At 51.4% G+C, this 17,370-nt stretch overlaps 1 protein-coding gene across 1 annotated transcript in view; it reads right to left on the bottom strand.

Moving 5' to 3' along the window:
• LOC138515444 (zinc finger protein 585A-like) overlaps positions 1 to 17,370 on the bottom strand; it is a 726,273-nt gene that overhangs the window by 634,233 nt on the left and 74,670 nt on the right. The window contains exon 4 of the mRNA XM_069630284.1: positions 973 to 2,848. Within this exon, the coding sequence (XP_069486385.1) occupies positions 973 to 2,245 (1,273 nt within the window). The 5' untranslated portion in view covers positions 2,246 to 2,848. The remainder of the gene's footprint in view (positions 1 to 972; positions 2,849 to 17,370) is intronic.

The raw sequence follows: 17,370 nt of genomic DNA on the forward strand, positions 1-17,370 counted from the left end.
GTTTACATGTGTTGTGCAAGGCTAGTCTAATTAGCCATGTGAGAATACATCTCTCTCCAATTGTATTAAAGAGGGCACAAGATAACTTAAATTTTGAACATTTTACTCCATATGTTTTGGAGTTGAAATATAAATTACTTTTTTGGGGTGTACAAGTGTAAGTCACTCCCATTAGTGGCATTTTCTGTACTTGCATAAAAATACTGCAAGTAAAATATTTCTCTTTGTAATTGACACTTCTTTGACATAGCAAGAAAGTAAAGAAAAATATTAATGTTTACGTGACAGTTTCCTCTGCACATTAGGTCATAGGTATGGTGGTATTAGTCCCCAGAGTCACATATGCAGTTTCTCATCTGTATATGTTCTGTAGCATCAACTACACACGATTACTCATTTAGTGCTAGGCAGCCCTTTGGTAATTAAATCGTATGGCAGTACCCGAGTATATCGGAGGGTCTATAGTTATTGATTCAAACACTGTGTTTTAAGGCTTTTTCAAAATGTTAGTTCCCAATAATTTGCCTTAGGTCCTTAGGCAAATGTTCCATAGGATTGGTACCTTAGAACAGAAGGTGCAGTCTTCTTTTAGAATATTCCAGAAGGGATGCATTTGAAACAGCAGTGATTCAACCAATCGTAACGAGACACTATTTTTGTGCAAAGGAAACTGGGAATTATTTTTGTGACAGGTCTTCCATAGTTTTGATCAATAGCCATGTTAAACTCATTACCACTGAAAATGTGCTTTCTCCTCTCCTATGCTTCAATTCCAGCGGATATGCCGCCACAGGCATATCCTCACTCATGACTGATAAGAACATCCTGCGTAATGAAGTGTTTCCCACACTCACTGCACTGAAATTGACCTTCTGTCTGGTGCCTAATTAGGTCGCTGTCCACATTCAGTGTGTGCACTGTTACGCTTTCTCGCCTGTATGTGTTCTTTGGTGGGAAATAAGATGTCCCTTCAAAAAGAAGCTCTTCCCACATTCAGTTTCTCGCGTGTATGTGAGAACTGATGGTAAAGAAGACTTCCCTGCCGACAGAACCTTTTCCCACATTCAATGCACTCATAAGGTTTCTCACCTGTATGTGTTCTCAGGTGGTGAGTAAGCTGCGCCTTCTGAGCAAATCCTTTCCCACATTCAGTGCACACATGAGGTTTCTCACCTGTATGTGTTCTCAGGTGGAGAGTAAGCATTCCCTTCTGAGCAAACCCTTTCCCACATTCAGTGCACTTGTGAAGTTTCTCATCGCTATGCATCCTCTGGTGGTGAGTAAGAATTCTCTGCAAAAGAAAACTCTTTCCACATTCATTGCACTCATGAGTATTCTGACGTGTATGTGAGAACTGATGGTAAATAAGACCTGCCTTGCGACTGAACCTTTTCCCACATTCAGTGCACTCATAAGGTTTCTCACCTGTATGTGTTCTCAGGTGGTGAGTAAGCTGTGCCTTCTGAGCAAATCCTTTCCCACATTCAGTGCACACATGAGGTTTCACACCTGTATGTGTTCTCAGGTGGAGAGTAAGCTTTCCTTTCACAGCAAATCCTTTCCCACATTCAATGCACTCATGAGGTTTCTCACCTGTATGTGTTCTCAGGTGGTGAATAAGCTGTCCCTTTCTAACAAATCCTTTCCCACATTCAGTGCACTCATGAGGTTTCTCACCTGTATGTGTTCTCAGGTGGTGAATAAGCTGTCCCTTTCTAACAAATCCTTTCCCACATTCAGTGCACTCATGAGGTTTCTCACCTGTATGTGTTCTCTGGTGGTGAGTAAGCTCTCCCTTACTAATAAATCTTTTCCCACATTCAGTGCACTCATGAGGTTTCTCACCTGTATGTGTTCTCAGGTGGATAGTAAGTTGTCCCTTCACAGCAAATCCTTTCCAACATTCAGTGCACACATGAGGTTTCACACCTGTATGTGTTCTCTGGTGGTGAATAAGCTGTCCCTTTTTAACAAATCCTTTCCCACATTCTGTGCACTCATGAGGTTTCTCACCTGTATGTGTTCTCTGGTGGGTAGTAAGATCTCCTTTTTTAACAAAACCTTTCCCGCATTCAGTGCACTCATGAGATTTCTCGCTTGAATGTGTCCTCTGGTGGCAGATAAGGGTATTATGCAAATGGACGCTATTCTCAAATTCATTTAACTGATAAGACCTTTCACCTATGTCTTCACATGGGTAAAACGTATGCTCCGTCGATAACACCTTTTTCCACATTCTGTTCATAGGTAGAGCTTCTGGCCAGTTTCATTTGTGAGGTGCTTTAAAAGAGAGCTCTTTCTATTGACCCATTTCCTAAATTCTGAGAGCAGATGAGCTTTTTGATGTGTAGGTCACTTCTGGTGACAAAGAAGATTTATCTTCTGACTGAAGCTTTTAAAATATTCAGGGCATGGACAATATTTGTCAATTCACATTTACAGGTATTAAAAAAAATGTCATCAAACGACCTTTCAATTCGACATGTATGTAAAATTGCACTTACATATGTTCTCTCAGAACTAATAGGCAAAAAAGCTTTTCTTACTGCACATCAAAGACTGTTGCTATCATTCTCAAAGTTGTTACCATTAGTCTGTATTGCTAGATATGTATTGTAGCGCTGTGCTGCTGGATGCTACAATGCATCTGTTGAATGGATGAAACCCAGCATGTATTCTATAGGCTTCTCAATCCCAGCTCCTGTATACTCTGAGAAGACAACTGGACCACATGCGTGTATCCTTCTAAGATGTTAGGAAACTCCACTGTGTATCGATGAAGCTTTGCACCTTATTAGTCCAGTGAATTTAACAATCAGTCTTGTTGCATTTCTGGGGCTTCAATCACCTATTGAAATTAAAGAAGCACATTATTAGGTTCAACACGTGCACAGTCGCCAGCATCACATGTTACAGGCAGCGTGGTTCTCAGTAATAGTGATGTGCATTAGTTCATTACTCACATAGTAACTACGGCTTTGAAGTGCCATCTATTGGGGAAAGGCACACATGCAGGTGGTAGAGTAGTGGTCTTTGGATGGAAGAATATAATGTGATAGAGGTGATACTCAGCAGAAATAGTGTGATTCATTTTTATTTAGAACCATTGAGTATCCAAGAGCACGAGGAAAAACAAATGAGACCGTGCGAGCAAGCAAAACATTTTCTGTGGATATTTTAAACATCAGGACCAAGCATGTGCATTCTACGATTTTATTTCTCCAGTTAGAATCCAACTTGTACATGAAAGCTCCCAATTTCCATGTATTACACATTACACATGCGTACACATGATAAAGGCAGGTGTTTGACATTGGGTGAGCAGCTTTGTCACCAATCGTACACATCGTTTGACCAGTCTATTATGACATCAGTGATGACATCATTACCTTTGGACACATGTATACTGCCCCAAACACAAATATGTAAGCACCAGCACTATTCAAGAAGTGAGGGCTGAACTGAGATTTAAAGACAAAGCACCAATCTCTTCCCACAGGGAGAATGGCACAGCCCAAGCTGGCACTACCAATCTCTTCCCACAGGGAGAATGGCACAGCCCATGCTGGCACTACCAATCTCTTCCCTCTACCAATCTCTTCTCACAGGGAGAATGGCACAGCCCATGCTGGCACTACCAATCTCTTCCCACAAGGAGAATGGCACAGCCCATGCTGGCACTACTAATCACTTCCCTCTACCAATCTCTTCTCACAGGGAGAATGGCACAGCCCATGCTGGCACTACCAATCTCTTCCCACAAGGAGAATGGCACAGCCCATGCTGGCACTACCAATCTCTTCCCTCTACCAATCTCTTCCCACAGGGAGAATGGCACAGCCCATGCTGGCACTACCAATTTCTGTGTGTGAGGTGTTAAGTGGTTTGCTAGGTAGAAAGGTGCCTGGGCATTTAGGCATTTATGGGTGAGGGCCAATGCGTTCAGTGAAATTCTTTGACATACTGAGAGCCAGCGTAAGTTTCGTCTGGTATCTGAACTGTGCTGACCCCTAGGGAAGTTTAGCGCCGCCCTGATGGCATTATTCTCTATGACCTGAAGTTTGTTTAGGTTCTGTTGACTTGTCCCTAAGTAGAGTGCGTTACAATAGTCGATCTTGGACATGATGAGCATTCTCGCTAGGATGATGCAATTTGCTGTAGTGAGGAAGGGGCGGCAGGCAGTGATCGAGTTTACATAAATAGGCAGAAGCGGAACTAACCGCGTTGGTTTGCCTCACGAGTGATAGAGTGGAATCGAGGTAGATACCAAGAGGGTAATTCATAGAATTAAGCGCACAAGTGGCGCACAATGTATTCATGGATTTTAGCCACCAAAAGCAGCCGCGGCGCAGAGTGGTGCAGCGACCCTGCAGCAGCGTCAATAACGCCCCCAAGAACGTCCCTCGTGCAAGGAAAAGCCATCAAAATCCACAATCCAGGGCAAAGGGCTGCGCTAACCCTGGACCAGTATACAGGGCCGCCACACAGCACACGGCAAGCAGGGAACATGTATTCCTGGGGTTTGTGGGAAGTTTCACCCGCGATTTCAGCAGGGTACGTGTATTCCTGGGGTGCGGGGAAGTCTAACACGCGATTTCAGCAGGGTACGTGTATTTCTGGGGTGCGCGGGAAGTTCCATACGCGATTGCAGCAGGGTACGTGTATTCCTGGGGTGCGGGCAAGTTTAACATGCGATTTCAGCAGGGTACATGTATTTCTGGGGTGCACAGGAAGTTCCACACGCGACTGCAGCAGGGTACGTGTATTCCTGGGGTGCGGGCAAGTTTAACACGCGATTTCAGCAGGGTACGTGTATTCCTGGGGTGCCGGCAAGTTTAACACGCGATTTCAGCAGGGTACGTGTATTTCTGGGGTGCGCAGGAAGTTTAACACGCGATTTCAGCAGGGTACGTGTATTTCTGGGGTGCGCGGGCAGTTCCACACGCGATTGCAGCAGGGTATGTGTATTTCTGGGGTGCGGGGAAGTTCCACACGCGATAGGCCCTGTGCGAGTGGGGTACGTGTATTTCGGGGATGCAGGGGATTCCTACACGTGAATTGGCAGTGTGGGTCCTCCCAGCAGTTCCCTCTACACCCTCCACAGCCCCTGCAGGCAGACCACACCACAGGGGACTACCCTGCACCCCTGGGCATGTCCCGCAGGCAGCCCAACAACCATGGGCATGCCCCCCAGCCAAGCCACATGTCACCTTGCACTAGTGATCACCAACGCATTACCCCCTTGCACCCCCACCCCCCAGCAGTGCAGGGCACCTGCCTGCAGGCCCCCACTCATGACCCCCAGCACCCCCACCCCCCAGCAGTCATGGGCACATGCATGCAGGCCCCCACTTATGTCCCCTTGCACCCCCACCCCCCAGCAGTGTGGGGCACCTGCCAGCAGGCCCCCACTCATGTCCCACTCATGTCTCCCTGCACCCCCACCCCCCAGCAGTGCAGGGCACCTGCCAGCAGGCCCTCACTCATGTCACCTTGCACACCCACCCCCCAGCAGTGCAGGGCACCTGCCAGCAGGCACCCACTCATGTCCCACTCATGTCCCCCTGCACCCCCACCCCCAGCAGTGCAGGGCACCTGCCAGCAGGCCCCCACTCATGTCCCCTTGCACACCCACCCACCAGCAGTGTGGGGCACCTGCCAACAGGCCCCCACTCATGTCCCCTTGCACCCCCAGCACTGAGGGGCACCTGCCAGCAGGCCACCACTCATGTCCCCTTGCACCCCCAGCACTGAGGGGCACCTGCCAGCAGGCCCCCACTCATGTCCCCTTGTACCCCCAGCACTGAGGGGCACCTGCCAGCAGGCCCCCACTCATGTCCCCATGTACCCCCAGCACTGAGGAGCACCTGCCAGCAGGCCCCCACTCATGTCCCCTTGCACACCCACCCCCCAGCAATGCGGGGCACCTGCCAGCAGGCACCCACTCATGTCCCACTAATGTCCCCTTGCACCCCCACCCCCCAGCAGTGCGGGGCACATGCCAACAGGCCCCGACCCATGTCCCCCAGCCAACACGTCATCACAATCTCAATCCCTGGCCCTTATGGGCATCCTCCACATGCCAAACACCCACCCAAGTATTTCATCCACCCACATAGAAATGCCAATTACATGACACAAGCCCAATGGCAAGTATGTAAATGAAGACATGTCCCTCACACACACACACAATGGGTGCAAGTGAATGTCAAAACCCATATCATGACATGCATTAAACCAATGAGATAATACCACACATCGAAGTTGGATGAAAAAAATGTATTAAAAGCAAAATGAATGGAATTAAAATCAAACAAACGACAATGGAAATTAAAAAAGAAAAGCTGCATGTCTGTAAATTAATGAAAAACAACAAATCATAATCCAAAGGAAAGGTGTCCAAAGTCACAGTTCCAAAAATGAAATCCAAGGGCAAACCATTGCTCCATGGGGAAATCCAAACAAAAAAGTAGAATCCAACAGTTAACTATATACAGATGAACAATCCAGGGCCCATGATCCCAAATGAAGAAATGAAACCTATCAAAAACTCCTACCTAATAAAAAAACTATATACAAAAATGTGGTCCATTGTCGTAAAACCACATGTTGATGTCCCGGGCCAGGGCATCATCAAACTCTTGCTCGATGTCCCGGAGGCGGTCCTCTTCCATGGCCCCGAGGGTTCGCAGGGACGATGACATCTGGAACTCCAGGGCCCTATGCATGGAGTTCTCCGCCCTGACCATCGTGAGCCGTGCCTCTTCTGGCCGCTGCCGCTCCACATCTATCGCATGGCCCAACCGCTGCCACACGGAAGACACTTCCCGTCCAGGTTCCTCCTGCCCTCCGGCCGATGCCTGCCCCTCCGATGATGAAGGCCCTGAGCCATCATGGCTCCCACCTTGTTGCTGCTGCTGCTGTGCTGCTGCCTGTGCCCTGGCTACTGCTGCCTGCACATCCTCCTCCAGCTGGGGTGCAGTTGTGGAGGTGGCCACCCCTGCTGGACGTCCGACTCCCGACTGTGGCAGGGATCTGTTGTCCACCAGCCTGGCCGCAGGGTCAGAGGCAGCTCCACAGGGCACCCAGGTGATACATGGGTGGGAAGATGGCATGGAGGACGACTGGGGCATAGGGGGTTCAGTTGAGGAGGGGGTCGGAACAAGGTCCAGGAAACGGAGGAATCCGGCCCTGGTGAGCTGTCCCAGTGGGTCACCGCGGTCAACGAGCCATGCGAGAAGACGTGCAGTCTCCTCATGAAAAGACTGCAGGTCACCTTGCATGGCACGTTGACGCAACGCCACCCCACCCAGGACAGGCTCAACCTGGTGCCGGATAGCCACATCCGCAGGGAGAGGAAGGCCAGTTGGTGTAAGCCAATCCCCTCCCTGAGAACGGGTCTGGACGTAGGCATCCCTGCTGGTGCAAGATGATGCAGTGACAGGATCAGGGACAGGATTGCACACAGGCACCTCCACGGCGGCCTGTGCTGCCTCCTGTCCCTGGTCCTGCACTGCACCACTAGCACCAGTGGAATCCCCACCTCCAGACCCCGTCTCTGTCCCTAGCACGGCCTCCTCCTCCACCAAACCCCCCACCAACCTGGATGACCCCATGCCATCTTCCTCCGTTGGGCCCTGTGGGGTCTCAGCTGCCCCTTCTGCTGCCGAGGAGTCCAACTCCAACCTCCGCCTCTTGGACCTCCCCTCGGCATCTGCGGCCTGGGACGCGGCACCGGACTCCTCACTCCCCGACGAGATCACAACCTGGGAGGGGAGCAGGGCCTTGCGTCTCCCGCTGGCGGTGCGATCCCTGCCTCTGTGCTCCACAGCACCTTCTCCGCCCTCTTCATCAGTTGACGCTGCAGACAGGGAGAAAGAAAACACAGGCATCAGGGCACTGTACAATGGACTCATACACACATGACAGTTGTACATGAGTGGCATTGTCAAACTTCAGACATGGCATCACAATCCCAAACACACATGTCATTTTGACTCACACACATTAGCTATTCCACAGCCATATTGCAGCAGCCAGCACCATCCATTCACATACAACAGCATGAGCAGCCAAAGGTGAGCCATACATCACATGAAACACAGGAAGTGCCCTACACATGCACACACGCCACCACACTTACATGCATGTGTACACCTCTGCCAACTGTCGCAGTGTTGAGATCGGCATCCATGTCACATCTGCCAATCAGTCTCCCACATATCAGTGTCACATGCATCCATGTTGCATCACTGTTGCACCCTTGTCAAATAGACACACATGCACATGTACACGGTGCAGATACATGCAGCTGGAACCAACATCCATGTGTGACACCACAACCATGCCAACTGACATACACAGTAATCCAAACATGTGTGCTCACACATCTGCATTTGGCTTGCATGCTTACCCACACATACACCATCTATGTGTCTCACACATGAAAGGACATGTGTCTGCCTCACAGCCCTGTACATACACATGCATACATGGCCCTAGAAAAACACATGTACAACCTGCACACTACTGGCACACTACCACACGCACAGCTTCCAATCAGTATGCATGTACATTTACCGCTCGACTTCAGACGGGTCTGCCTCTCAAGGACCTGGACGTGGAGCGCTGGGCATATGCGTTCCAGGACCCTCATCTGATGTTCCGACAGGTGGCCCCGGCGCCCCTTAGCATCCGCTGCCTTCAAGAGGCACCGGGCCTTGATGAGGGTCCTGGACCTGAAGTCCTCCCAGCGCTTCTTGACATGTTGGAAGTCACAGACTGCCACCCCCTCCGCGTTGATGGCAGTCACGATGTCCGTCCAGATCCGAGTCCGTCCTTCCTTGTCGGCGCGCGAACTTCCGAAGAGGGCATCATACTGCCCCAGGACTTGCTCCACCAGGAGAACAACTTCGGTGGTAGTGAAGCTGGTGGCCCTCTGCCTCTCTGGCTGGGGGTTGCCAGTGGTGCCAGATGGTGTAGTGCCCGACATGGCAACCCCAGAGGCAGGAGTGGGTGGGCAACTGGGTCCTGGGGCTGGGCTGTGGAGCGATGGTATCCCAGTCGGGAGTCTTCTGTTCCAGCAGGGGTGGTCACAGCAACTGCACCCCTGGCTGATGTGCAGGCAGCAAATAGCAGGGCACGTGGGCAGCAGTGCTTGGGGCTCTTGGGGGCAGTGATTCGGCCTTTTGGGCAGGAGCGTGGTCTTCCGTGTGTGAACGCGTGGCCAGCTTGATACAGAGTGATTTGGCAAGTGAACAATTTGCACGTCAGCGTGTGATTCGAGGAAAGGCCCCTAGCGCGTAAGCATGTCAGCACTCGTATGCGCTTTCATTGGACCAAAGGCCCTTCAAGCGTAAGCGCCTCTGTGACGTGTCGCGCGCGGGCGTGCGCGGGAGTTTCCCTCGTGACGTTAGCATAGTGGTTCAGCGCACCTCAAAAAAACTGCACGTCCGCGTGTGAATACGTGTAATCCGAGGAAAGGGCCCATGCGCGTAAGTGACGTGACGCGCGCGGGTGTTTCCCTCAGCACGGGTTAAAGGTGAGCGGGGGCAGCAGTTCGCTGTACGTGCCTTTCGTGGAGACCGACGTGTGTTGCTGCTTCCTGTTGTTTCGCACGCCATCACAACTTCACAGCTATCAAGGACGTATCTCTTCTTTTGGCGGGGGTATTGGCTGCGCGTGTTTTTCTGCATCGCGCTAGTCAGACGGTGAGTCGCACATGCTATTTTTCCCACTGCGGGTGCCCCTGTGTATCGCACCCATTTTCGAGGTCATAGTAGCCTGCGTGTCCCACGCGTATGCGTTATTCGTGTTACTGGGTGCCACCGTGTACTGCGGGAGGTTCATTCCACGCACGTAGGCTGCAGGGTTGCTTGCACGATTTTACTGCAGTTTTGGGGTGCCGGAGCGTTGCGTGTCCCCTCACTACATCACCGGGGTCACATGCAGCCTTGCAGGTGCAGGGGGGCTGTTAACATCTTGCTTCCCACCCCCTTCACCCCAATCGGCCAGGTCAATTGTGCTGTACACCTCCCATTGGCACTACTCCATCTGTGCCATGGTTGGGAGAACACCAAAGGTGAGGGGCGCCTCAGCTGGGCGTACTCCTCGTGGCGGGCGTGGTCGGGGACATGGCCATGGTGACCAGGGAGTAGGGGGACTCCAGGGTGTCCAGGGCGGCCACAGAGGGGGAAGAGGCAGGGAAAGTTGTGCCATGTGTCGGTGCAGTCATGCCACCACCCCCTGTGGTTCCGGGAGATGCAGCTTCTGCATCTGGCACTGGCACCCGTGTGACCCGGCAGTCCATTCCATCGACTGCCACGGGCCCAAGGGTAGTGGTAGCTGCAGGTGCATCTGTGGACACCACCACCCAGGCTCAGGGTCTGCCAGCGCAGGCTGCGTTGGCACTTGAGGAGCCCTTGGAAGATTTACAACAGGCCACGAGGGAAACCGTAGGGGCATGCAGGGCTGCTCTGACCAAGACACGTGTCCCTGGGGCAGTTATGTCATCTGCTGCCCCGAACAGCCGGGTGTTGGCAAGTGCAGGGGCAGATGCACCCAACAACACCCCGGTTGTGAGTCTGCCAACCAGGACCGTTGCGGTCAATGACCCTGCCACAGCGGATGTTGCTGCGCAGGGTCCATTAGAGGGCACCCAGCTGCCACTGACACAAGTCAGGCCTTTGGTCGTCCCTCCACCTGCCACTCCCTTGGCTCAATCCACCGAACCCACTGGCCATACTGGTCAGGGCGGCATTAGCCAGCCAGGGTCTGCGCCACAGTGCAAGAGGAGGAAGGTTGCACCTGCAGCACAGGCTGGGACCCCACACACAACCACGACCTCCTGCACGTCGAGGAAGAAGCCTTTCTGCAAGCAGGAACTGGACTTCCTCGTGGACTACGTGCGGGGCCACAGCCGTGACATGCTAGTGGGTGCCAATAGTCAGATTACGGCTGCCCACCATGACACCCACTGGAAGCAAGTTGCGGAACATGTCAGTTCATTCGGCCATGAGATGCGCACGGCGCAAGAGTGCAAAAAGCGTTGAAATGACCTCAAACGCAACGTTAAGGCTAAGCGTGCCTCAAATTACAACTTGACTCTGGTGACTGGCGGTGGGCCTGCACCAGAGGAGGAAGAGCTCACTCCGCATGAGTCACTCGTTGCGGAGTTCATACCACCTGAAACGGTCGAAGGAGTGGGAGAGATGCTGGACTTTGATGCCCAGTCCAGTGAGTGTTGATGCGTGTTTGTTGAGGACGTGTGTGTTTTACTTGTGGGATGTGTTGTGCATGATAGCCACTACATGGGACGTGTACATGGTTCTGATGTGCAAGTAATGCAATGGTGGACATGTGGAGCAGACGGGGACTGTCCGCATCACCACTATTGCACCCTACTCAGATGCTGGTTACCAGTATACCCCTCCGATCCATGTTCCAGCTCACTGGCCCTTCTGCCTGTGGCATGGGGTGACCTTCCTCTCAGCCCAGGCACAATGTCATAGCATGACTGACGTGCATGTGTCCTCTGCATGCATGCGGGCATGTAGGCATGCTCCCTTGCTCCTCCTCCGCCACTCTGCACCCCAGTTCCACCTTTGCACTGGTCTGCTTCAATCTTGCCATTGGGTACTTTCCTGTTCATGCGTCCTGTGTACATGCTAACTTCCAGCGTACAATCTGCCAGACATATGCTGTGTGGTACAGCCTTAGTACTTGATGCAGGGTATCTCACCTGTACTGTGCATAGGAAAGATGCCCCGCAGGGACATGAGTGCCCATTCATGCTCCATGTGCATTGCACGCATGCCCCTATGTGTCCTTGACTGGATGATCACTGTAATACAAGTCCTGGGTGACATACATTGCATGGCATCTCATCAGCTTTCCCATGTCAACTGTGGCTCAGTACTGCGTTGCACACATGTTTAGAGTCTGACGATCTGTGTGGGTCGCAGGCCTCAGCCTGTTTAATGGCCAATGACTCTGTCCGACTGTTGTAGTGTCTTCTTCACACGTGGGCGGCCTCCAGAGTTTTCATCATGTGTCCTGCTTACTGTCCCAGCATCATTTGCAGTGTTGTCACTTGAATCACATTAAGCTGTTGATGCCAGTCAACACTGCCTGTCAATACACAGGTGTATGGTCAGCCTTTTGATACCATGCTAGGCATCCCTGCTTTTGTACTTGGGTGGAGGGGTGCTTTGCTTGTAGATATGCTACCCATTGAATGCACAGTGCACGTGATGCCTGGATTTGACCTGGCACTGCCTTCACATTTCCTGACACACACCATGGAGTCCTTGTACATGTAGGTAGTGAGTGACATACACATTTGCTGCACTGCATAGACCCACTTCTATGCAAACTGCCACCTTTCAACAGGTCTGATCACAGAAGCAATTCAAAGTTGACCCAGCATGCATGCCAGGTTCTATTTTGTGTGTCACATGTCTGCCTGATGTGTTTGTTGTCGGTGTGTGTGTGTGTTGTGTGCTTCTGACATGTGTAGTGACCTTTTTTCTCTCTTTCTTTCAGGTGATGACGCAATGGAGGCGGAGGATGGTGTTGTCATGCCAGACACAGGGTTGTTACCACCACATCAACCCGGCACAAGTGGGGGTCGTGGGGTGGTAGGCCACGAAAACCCCCAAGTGCTACAGTCCATCTTGTCACTGGCTGCCTATATGTCCAGCCCTGATGACGACTCTGACGTCCATGTCGAGTTGGATGAGCATCAAGTCCATGTGTCAGGGGTGAGTGATTCTGATGTGGACACTCCTCTGTCCGCGACACCTGCACTGAGGAGTCAGACAGTCTTGGTACCTCCGCCCGTGGTGGATCGGGACGCAGGGTTACCCTCCACACCAGTCACTGATGTGCCTGGGACATCACGTCGACGGGGGCATGTAGTCGTGCAGCCGCGGGCGGTGCCAACACAGTGAGGACACCCGGTCCTTGAGTCTCGCAGGGGTCAAGCCCAGCAATGCGGTCGCCACGCGCAACCGCAGTATACTGAGTGGGAGCAAGACATGACTGCCAATTCAGAACGGCAGGGGGCAGCAATGGAGAACATCGCTGAGAGCATGGAGCCTGTGGCCCGATCTGTGCTCCCCCCTGCTAGGCAGGTGCTTCTCCAGCAGCAAGCGGCATGGTCCATGGCCCGCTCGCTCAGGCTGGGCATGGCGGCCTCAGACAGGGCACGCCAGGCTGAAATGTCGTCTCTGCGTCAAGCAATTGCTGCTCACGCAGAAGCGCACATGGATGCTCTGAGGGAGGAGTATGCTTCCCTCAAATCCACACTGGGTGTCCTTCTGATGTCCCAGAGGCAGTGGGCAGAGGAGAGGTTTGCACAGCTTGAGCGTACCATCTCGGCTGAGCTACAAGCTTGCCGGGAGGTGCAGCGGTTGTCCAGCCAGGCCTTGCAGGAGGAACTCTGTGTTACATGTGCTACCTTGCAAGAGGAAGCACGTGTATCACGTGAGGTTCTGCATGCAGACCTACGTCACATCGGCACACAGAACCAGGCTCACCCGTCCGGCAGACTTGCTGCCATCGAGGGGCAAGCTGCGGCTAGGCGTGGCCAGGCTACTGTGCCACGTCCTCCTTTCCAGGATGAGCCAGACTCGGACGACCATCTATCTCCGACATAGGTCGGGCTGTGCAGGCGTTGAGCCCATGGAGGTTTTTTTTTTGGCTCAGCATCATCGCATGTGGGTGTTGAGCAGCACCCTGTACCTCCCCCCTCCTGGGTGCCTCCCCTCCCCCCCCGGGTCATATGTGGCCATTTTTGATTTTTCTTTTAGTTTAGTTAGTTAAGTTTCTGTTTGATAGTTAGTTTAATTAGGTAATGTAGGTTTTTCATAGTTAGAGTAATTAGTTAATATAGTTTAAAATTGCTAGTCTATTGTGCTTTCATGTGACTGTGTGGTGCTTTGTGGCTTTTGAAAGCATCCACTGTCTGTTCCAGCTGGGCCCTTCAGGCTTATCTTGTGTATGTGTTTGCTGCTTGGGGTCCTTGACTCACATATGCTACTCCTGCCTCCCTTATCCATGGGCTCGCAAGGATGGTTCGGTGTAACGGCCTATTACACAAGGGCTTTGGACTGTCATATCTGTGGCATGTCTGGTGCTGTGTAACTTGTGTTAACACCCCTAGTGGGGATGATTGCGGTGTTATTGAACACTGTTCTGCTTTTGCTAGATGGGGTGTTTCATGATTAATGTGTACATTCATTGCTATGCATGTGTAGTATGTTTCTTATCTTTACTGTACACGTGCTTGTTGTAATTCATGCCGTAGATAGTGTGTTCCACACTTTGGATGTGAAAGACGGACTGATGGTGTGATTTTTGATGTACGTCTCTGACATGGTCCAGTAATGAGATGCCTGAAGAGACACACACAGATGACTCTGAAGCATTAATCATGTGTTTCATGCCCTTTCTGCAGGGGGATGAGCCTCCAGACCACCTTTGCCAGCAGACATGGCCCATTGGACGTCTGGATTCTGGACATGTTTGTCGGTGCCCACATGCACATGTGTGCACAAGCAGGGGCACAGGGATTGCAGACATACATCCTAGAACTGCAGACGTGTCTCAAGGAACTCCAGGCAAGGTGAGCAGCACAGGGGGGCCACAACACAGCAAAGCTTCCACCAGGTTAGTTGCACATGCAGGCTTAGTAGCAGCACTGAGGGTGAGCTTGGACGAATATTGGTGTTGAAGCACACAATACAGCTCAGATGTGTTGGTGGACTGATGGCTAGTTGATTGTAAGGTTGTCTGGGGCACCTGCAGGGGCAGTGGCACATACCCTCCGGTCCACCATGGGCCATTGAGGCACTTGCATCACCCATGTTGCCTTCCGAGACATGGAAAGGAGCAGCTCACAGGGACATACAGCAAGGGACAGACTCGGGTGCAGTGCATTTCATTTCCATGTACATTTTGTAACATGCACTGCCTATTTTTTTACGGTCATGGTGGGACACGACTTTTTCTGAAGTCATACCTTGCTATATGCGTCTGTCTGCTTACCCAGGGAACATTGCATGTTGTGTGAATCGTGACACATTGGTGTTCCATTTGCCACGCACCCACCGGCGCCTAACTTACTGCATTGACTGTGTATGAACCATCACAGGGGGAATGTTACGTATGGGTATGAAGCATCCACACCAGATTGTCTGTTTGTAGAGTAGTTTGTTGCTATGGGGCATATTTGGGGGTGTGTTTGTGTGTTATGGGCATGCACAGATTATTAACTGTGTCTCTCTTTGCAGCATTGAAGTGCTCCTATAACCGGACCTGAGAGTGCGCAGGCAGGAGGCCAGCACTCAAAACCAGAGCTGAGTGTCTTGTTGTTTTTCTTTCAAACTGCTCTACATAGGCTTGATGGAGGGTGCACGGATGCATGGATGAATGTGTAATTCAATTTGGTATGTTTTTTTTTCCATAATCACCCCGAGTCCTATCCAATTCTAAACCCTGTACCCTCTACCCGGTGTTCCTGCTTCCCGTACCTATCCAACCAACGTTCCCTAACCCTCTTTCCCCGCTGGGGTTGCGGATGCCTGTGTAAGCCCCAAGCTTGCAGGCGCCAAAACCCTAGAGGGGGTGGTTGGTTCGTGCCACTCCTGCGCCTGGACTCCGGAAGGCCATGACAATGATGTCCAAGTTTGTTCGGATTGTGTATGTGTTCATGCAGTTAGTACATTTTCGTGCATTCCCTACTTTCATGTGTCATTCCTCCTCCCCTCTCCTGCCACTCATTCCATTTATCCAGTGTGCCAACACCAGTCCCGACTGCATATCCCTGACCCTCCTTCCCCACCAGGGTCTCAGAGGCTTGTGTGAGTTTGACCTTGCAGGCACCCGGGCCACGGTGGGGGTGGTTGTTTCGTGCCACTCCTGCGCCTGTACACGGGACCTGTGACAGTACACATCCGTTTGTGGTGCATCATTCTATGTTATGTACCACACATGGTTCACATCCTGTTGTGACATTGTTTTACTGTGCTACCTTGGTTGTTACATCATTGTGGTAGTACTTGGACTTTGTGAGGTACTGCTACTTCAAGTCATCTACTGGAGGCTGTTCTGGTTTGTTTTTCTGCCTTGGATTTTGTGTCTTTGCAAATGAAGGTGGACTCTGAGGGTGCAGGCAACTTTTAACACACAAGGTGGGAGATGGTGACGAAGGGGAAGGGTGATCCTGTGGCCAGGTGAAATTGAGGGTTGAAGGCTCCATGACCCAGGTGCAGTTGTTCAGTGGGTCATGGTCATTTGTGAGGCAGGGTGGTGTTTTGTTGTTGATAGTTGCCTTGCCCTGCAGTGTGATGGGAACCCTGACATTGTAATTGTGGTATCCTATGTACATGATGTGTTCTGCTGATCAATGCATGTTCATGTGTTGTATTTACCTTTCAGGTGTGAGGGGATAGTTTTGGTTTGACATGCTGGGGTGTACACTTGGTGAATGTTCACATGTGATGTGTAGAGGACACTGATGGTCAATTGATTGCACATGCATATGTTGAGTGCATGTCCTTGCTGACCCGCACACTCGCACTATGATGCACTACATGTACAACCACCCTTCGATATCCACATGTACACTCTGTTTGCCTTCTGCTGCCCACTGTGTCCCTGCAGCACATGTTCTGTGACCAATTATGGATCCTGTACATGCCTACTTTGCTTTTTGATGTGGTTTGTCGCTTAGATGTGATGCTCAGGGTGTGCATCACACACAATGGCTGTTCACTGTGCTGTGCACTGAGCAGTGTGTTGCAGGAGTTGGACACAGCACACAGAAGCTGCAGTGTTGATTTTGCAATGCACAATGTGCATGTAGACAGGCATTCTTTGTTATGTTGCGGCTACTACTTTTGTGATGCATTTGTGAATGACTTATTTTGGGTGGGAGGTTGTTGGTCAGTCATTTCATCTGATTCCATGTCAGGCATCATTGTCTGATGCCAATTTACATTTTTCACATGGCAATGTGTACCTTATTGGTACTGTGTTGGTGTATGGCTATTGCTTGCCATGTCATGTTGTGGTTTGGGAGGGTTTGAGTGACATAACAGTGATGGTCATGGCCTGTTTTGCAGGTGTGTGTGATTCACACCTTGCATGTCAGGATCAGCCGCTTCTCGAAGCAACGAGCTGGGGGTAGATCTCTCTCCGCGGCAGGGGCCTCCCTCTGGAACGGCCTTCCTGCCTCCCTGAAACTTGAGGAGAACCATCTCCGCTTTAGGAAGCACCTCAACACCTTCCTCTTTGCTTTTGCTTTCTCTCTCCCTCTCCCTTGCTAATTTCTGCACTGAAACTGCACTGAATCTGCAACTGGGCCAC

The sequence above is a fragment of the Ambystoma mexicanum genome, chromosome 6q, assembly GCF_040938575.1.
Source record: "Ambystoma mexicanum isolate Mex_15411 chromosome 6q, UKY_AmexF1_1, whole genome shotgun sequence".
NCBI lineage: Eukaryota > Metazoa > Chordata > Amphibia > Caudata > Ambystomatidae > Ambystoma > Ambystoma mexicanum.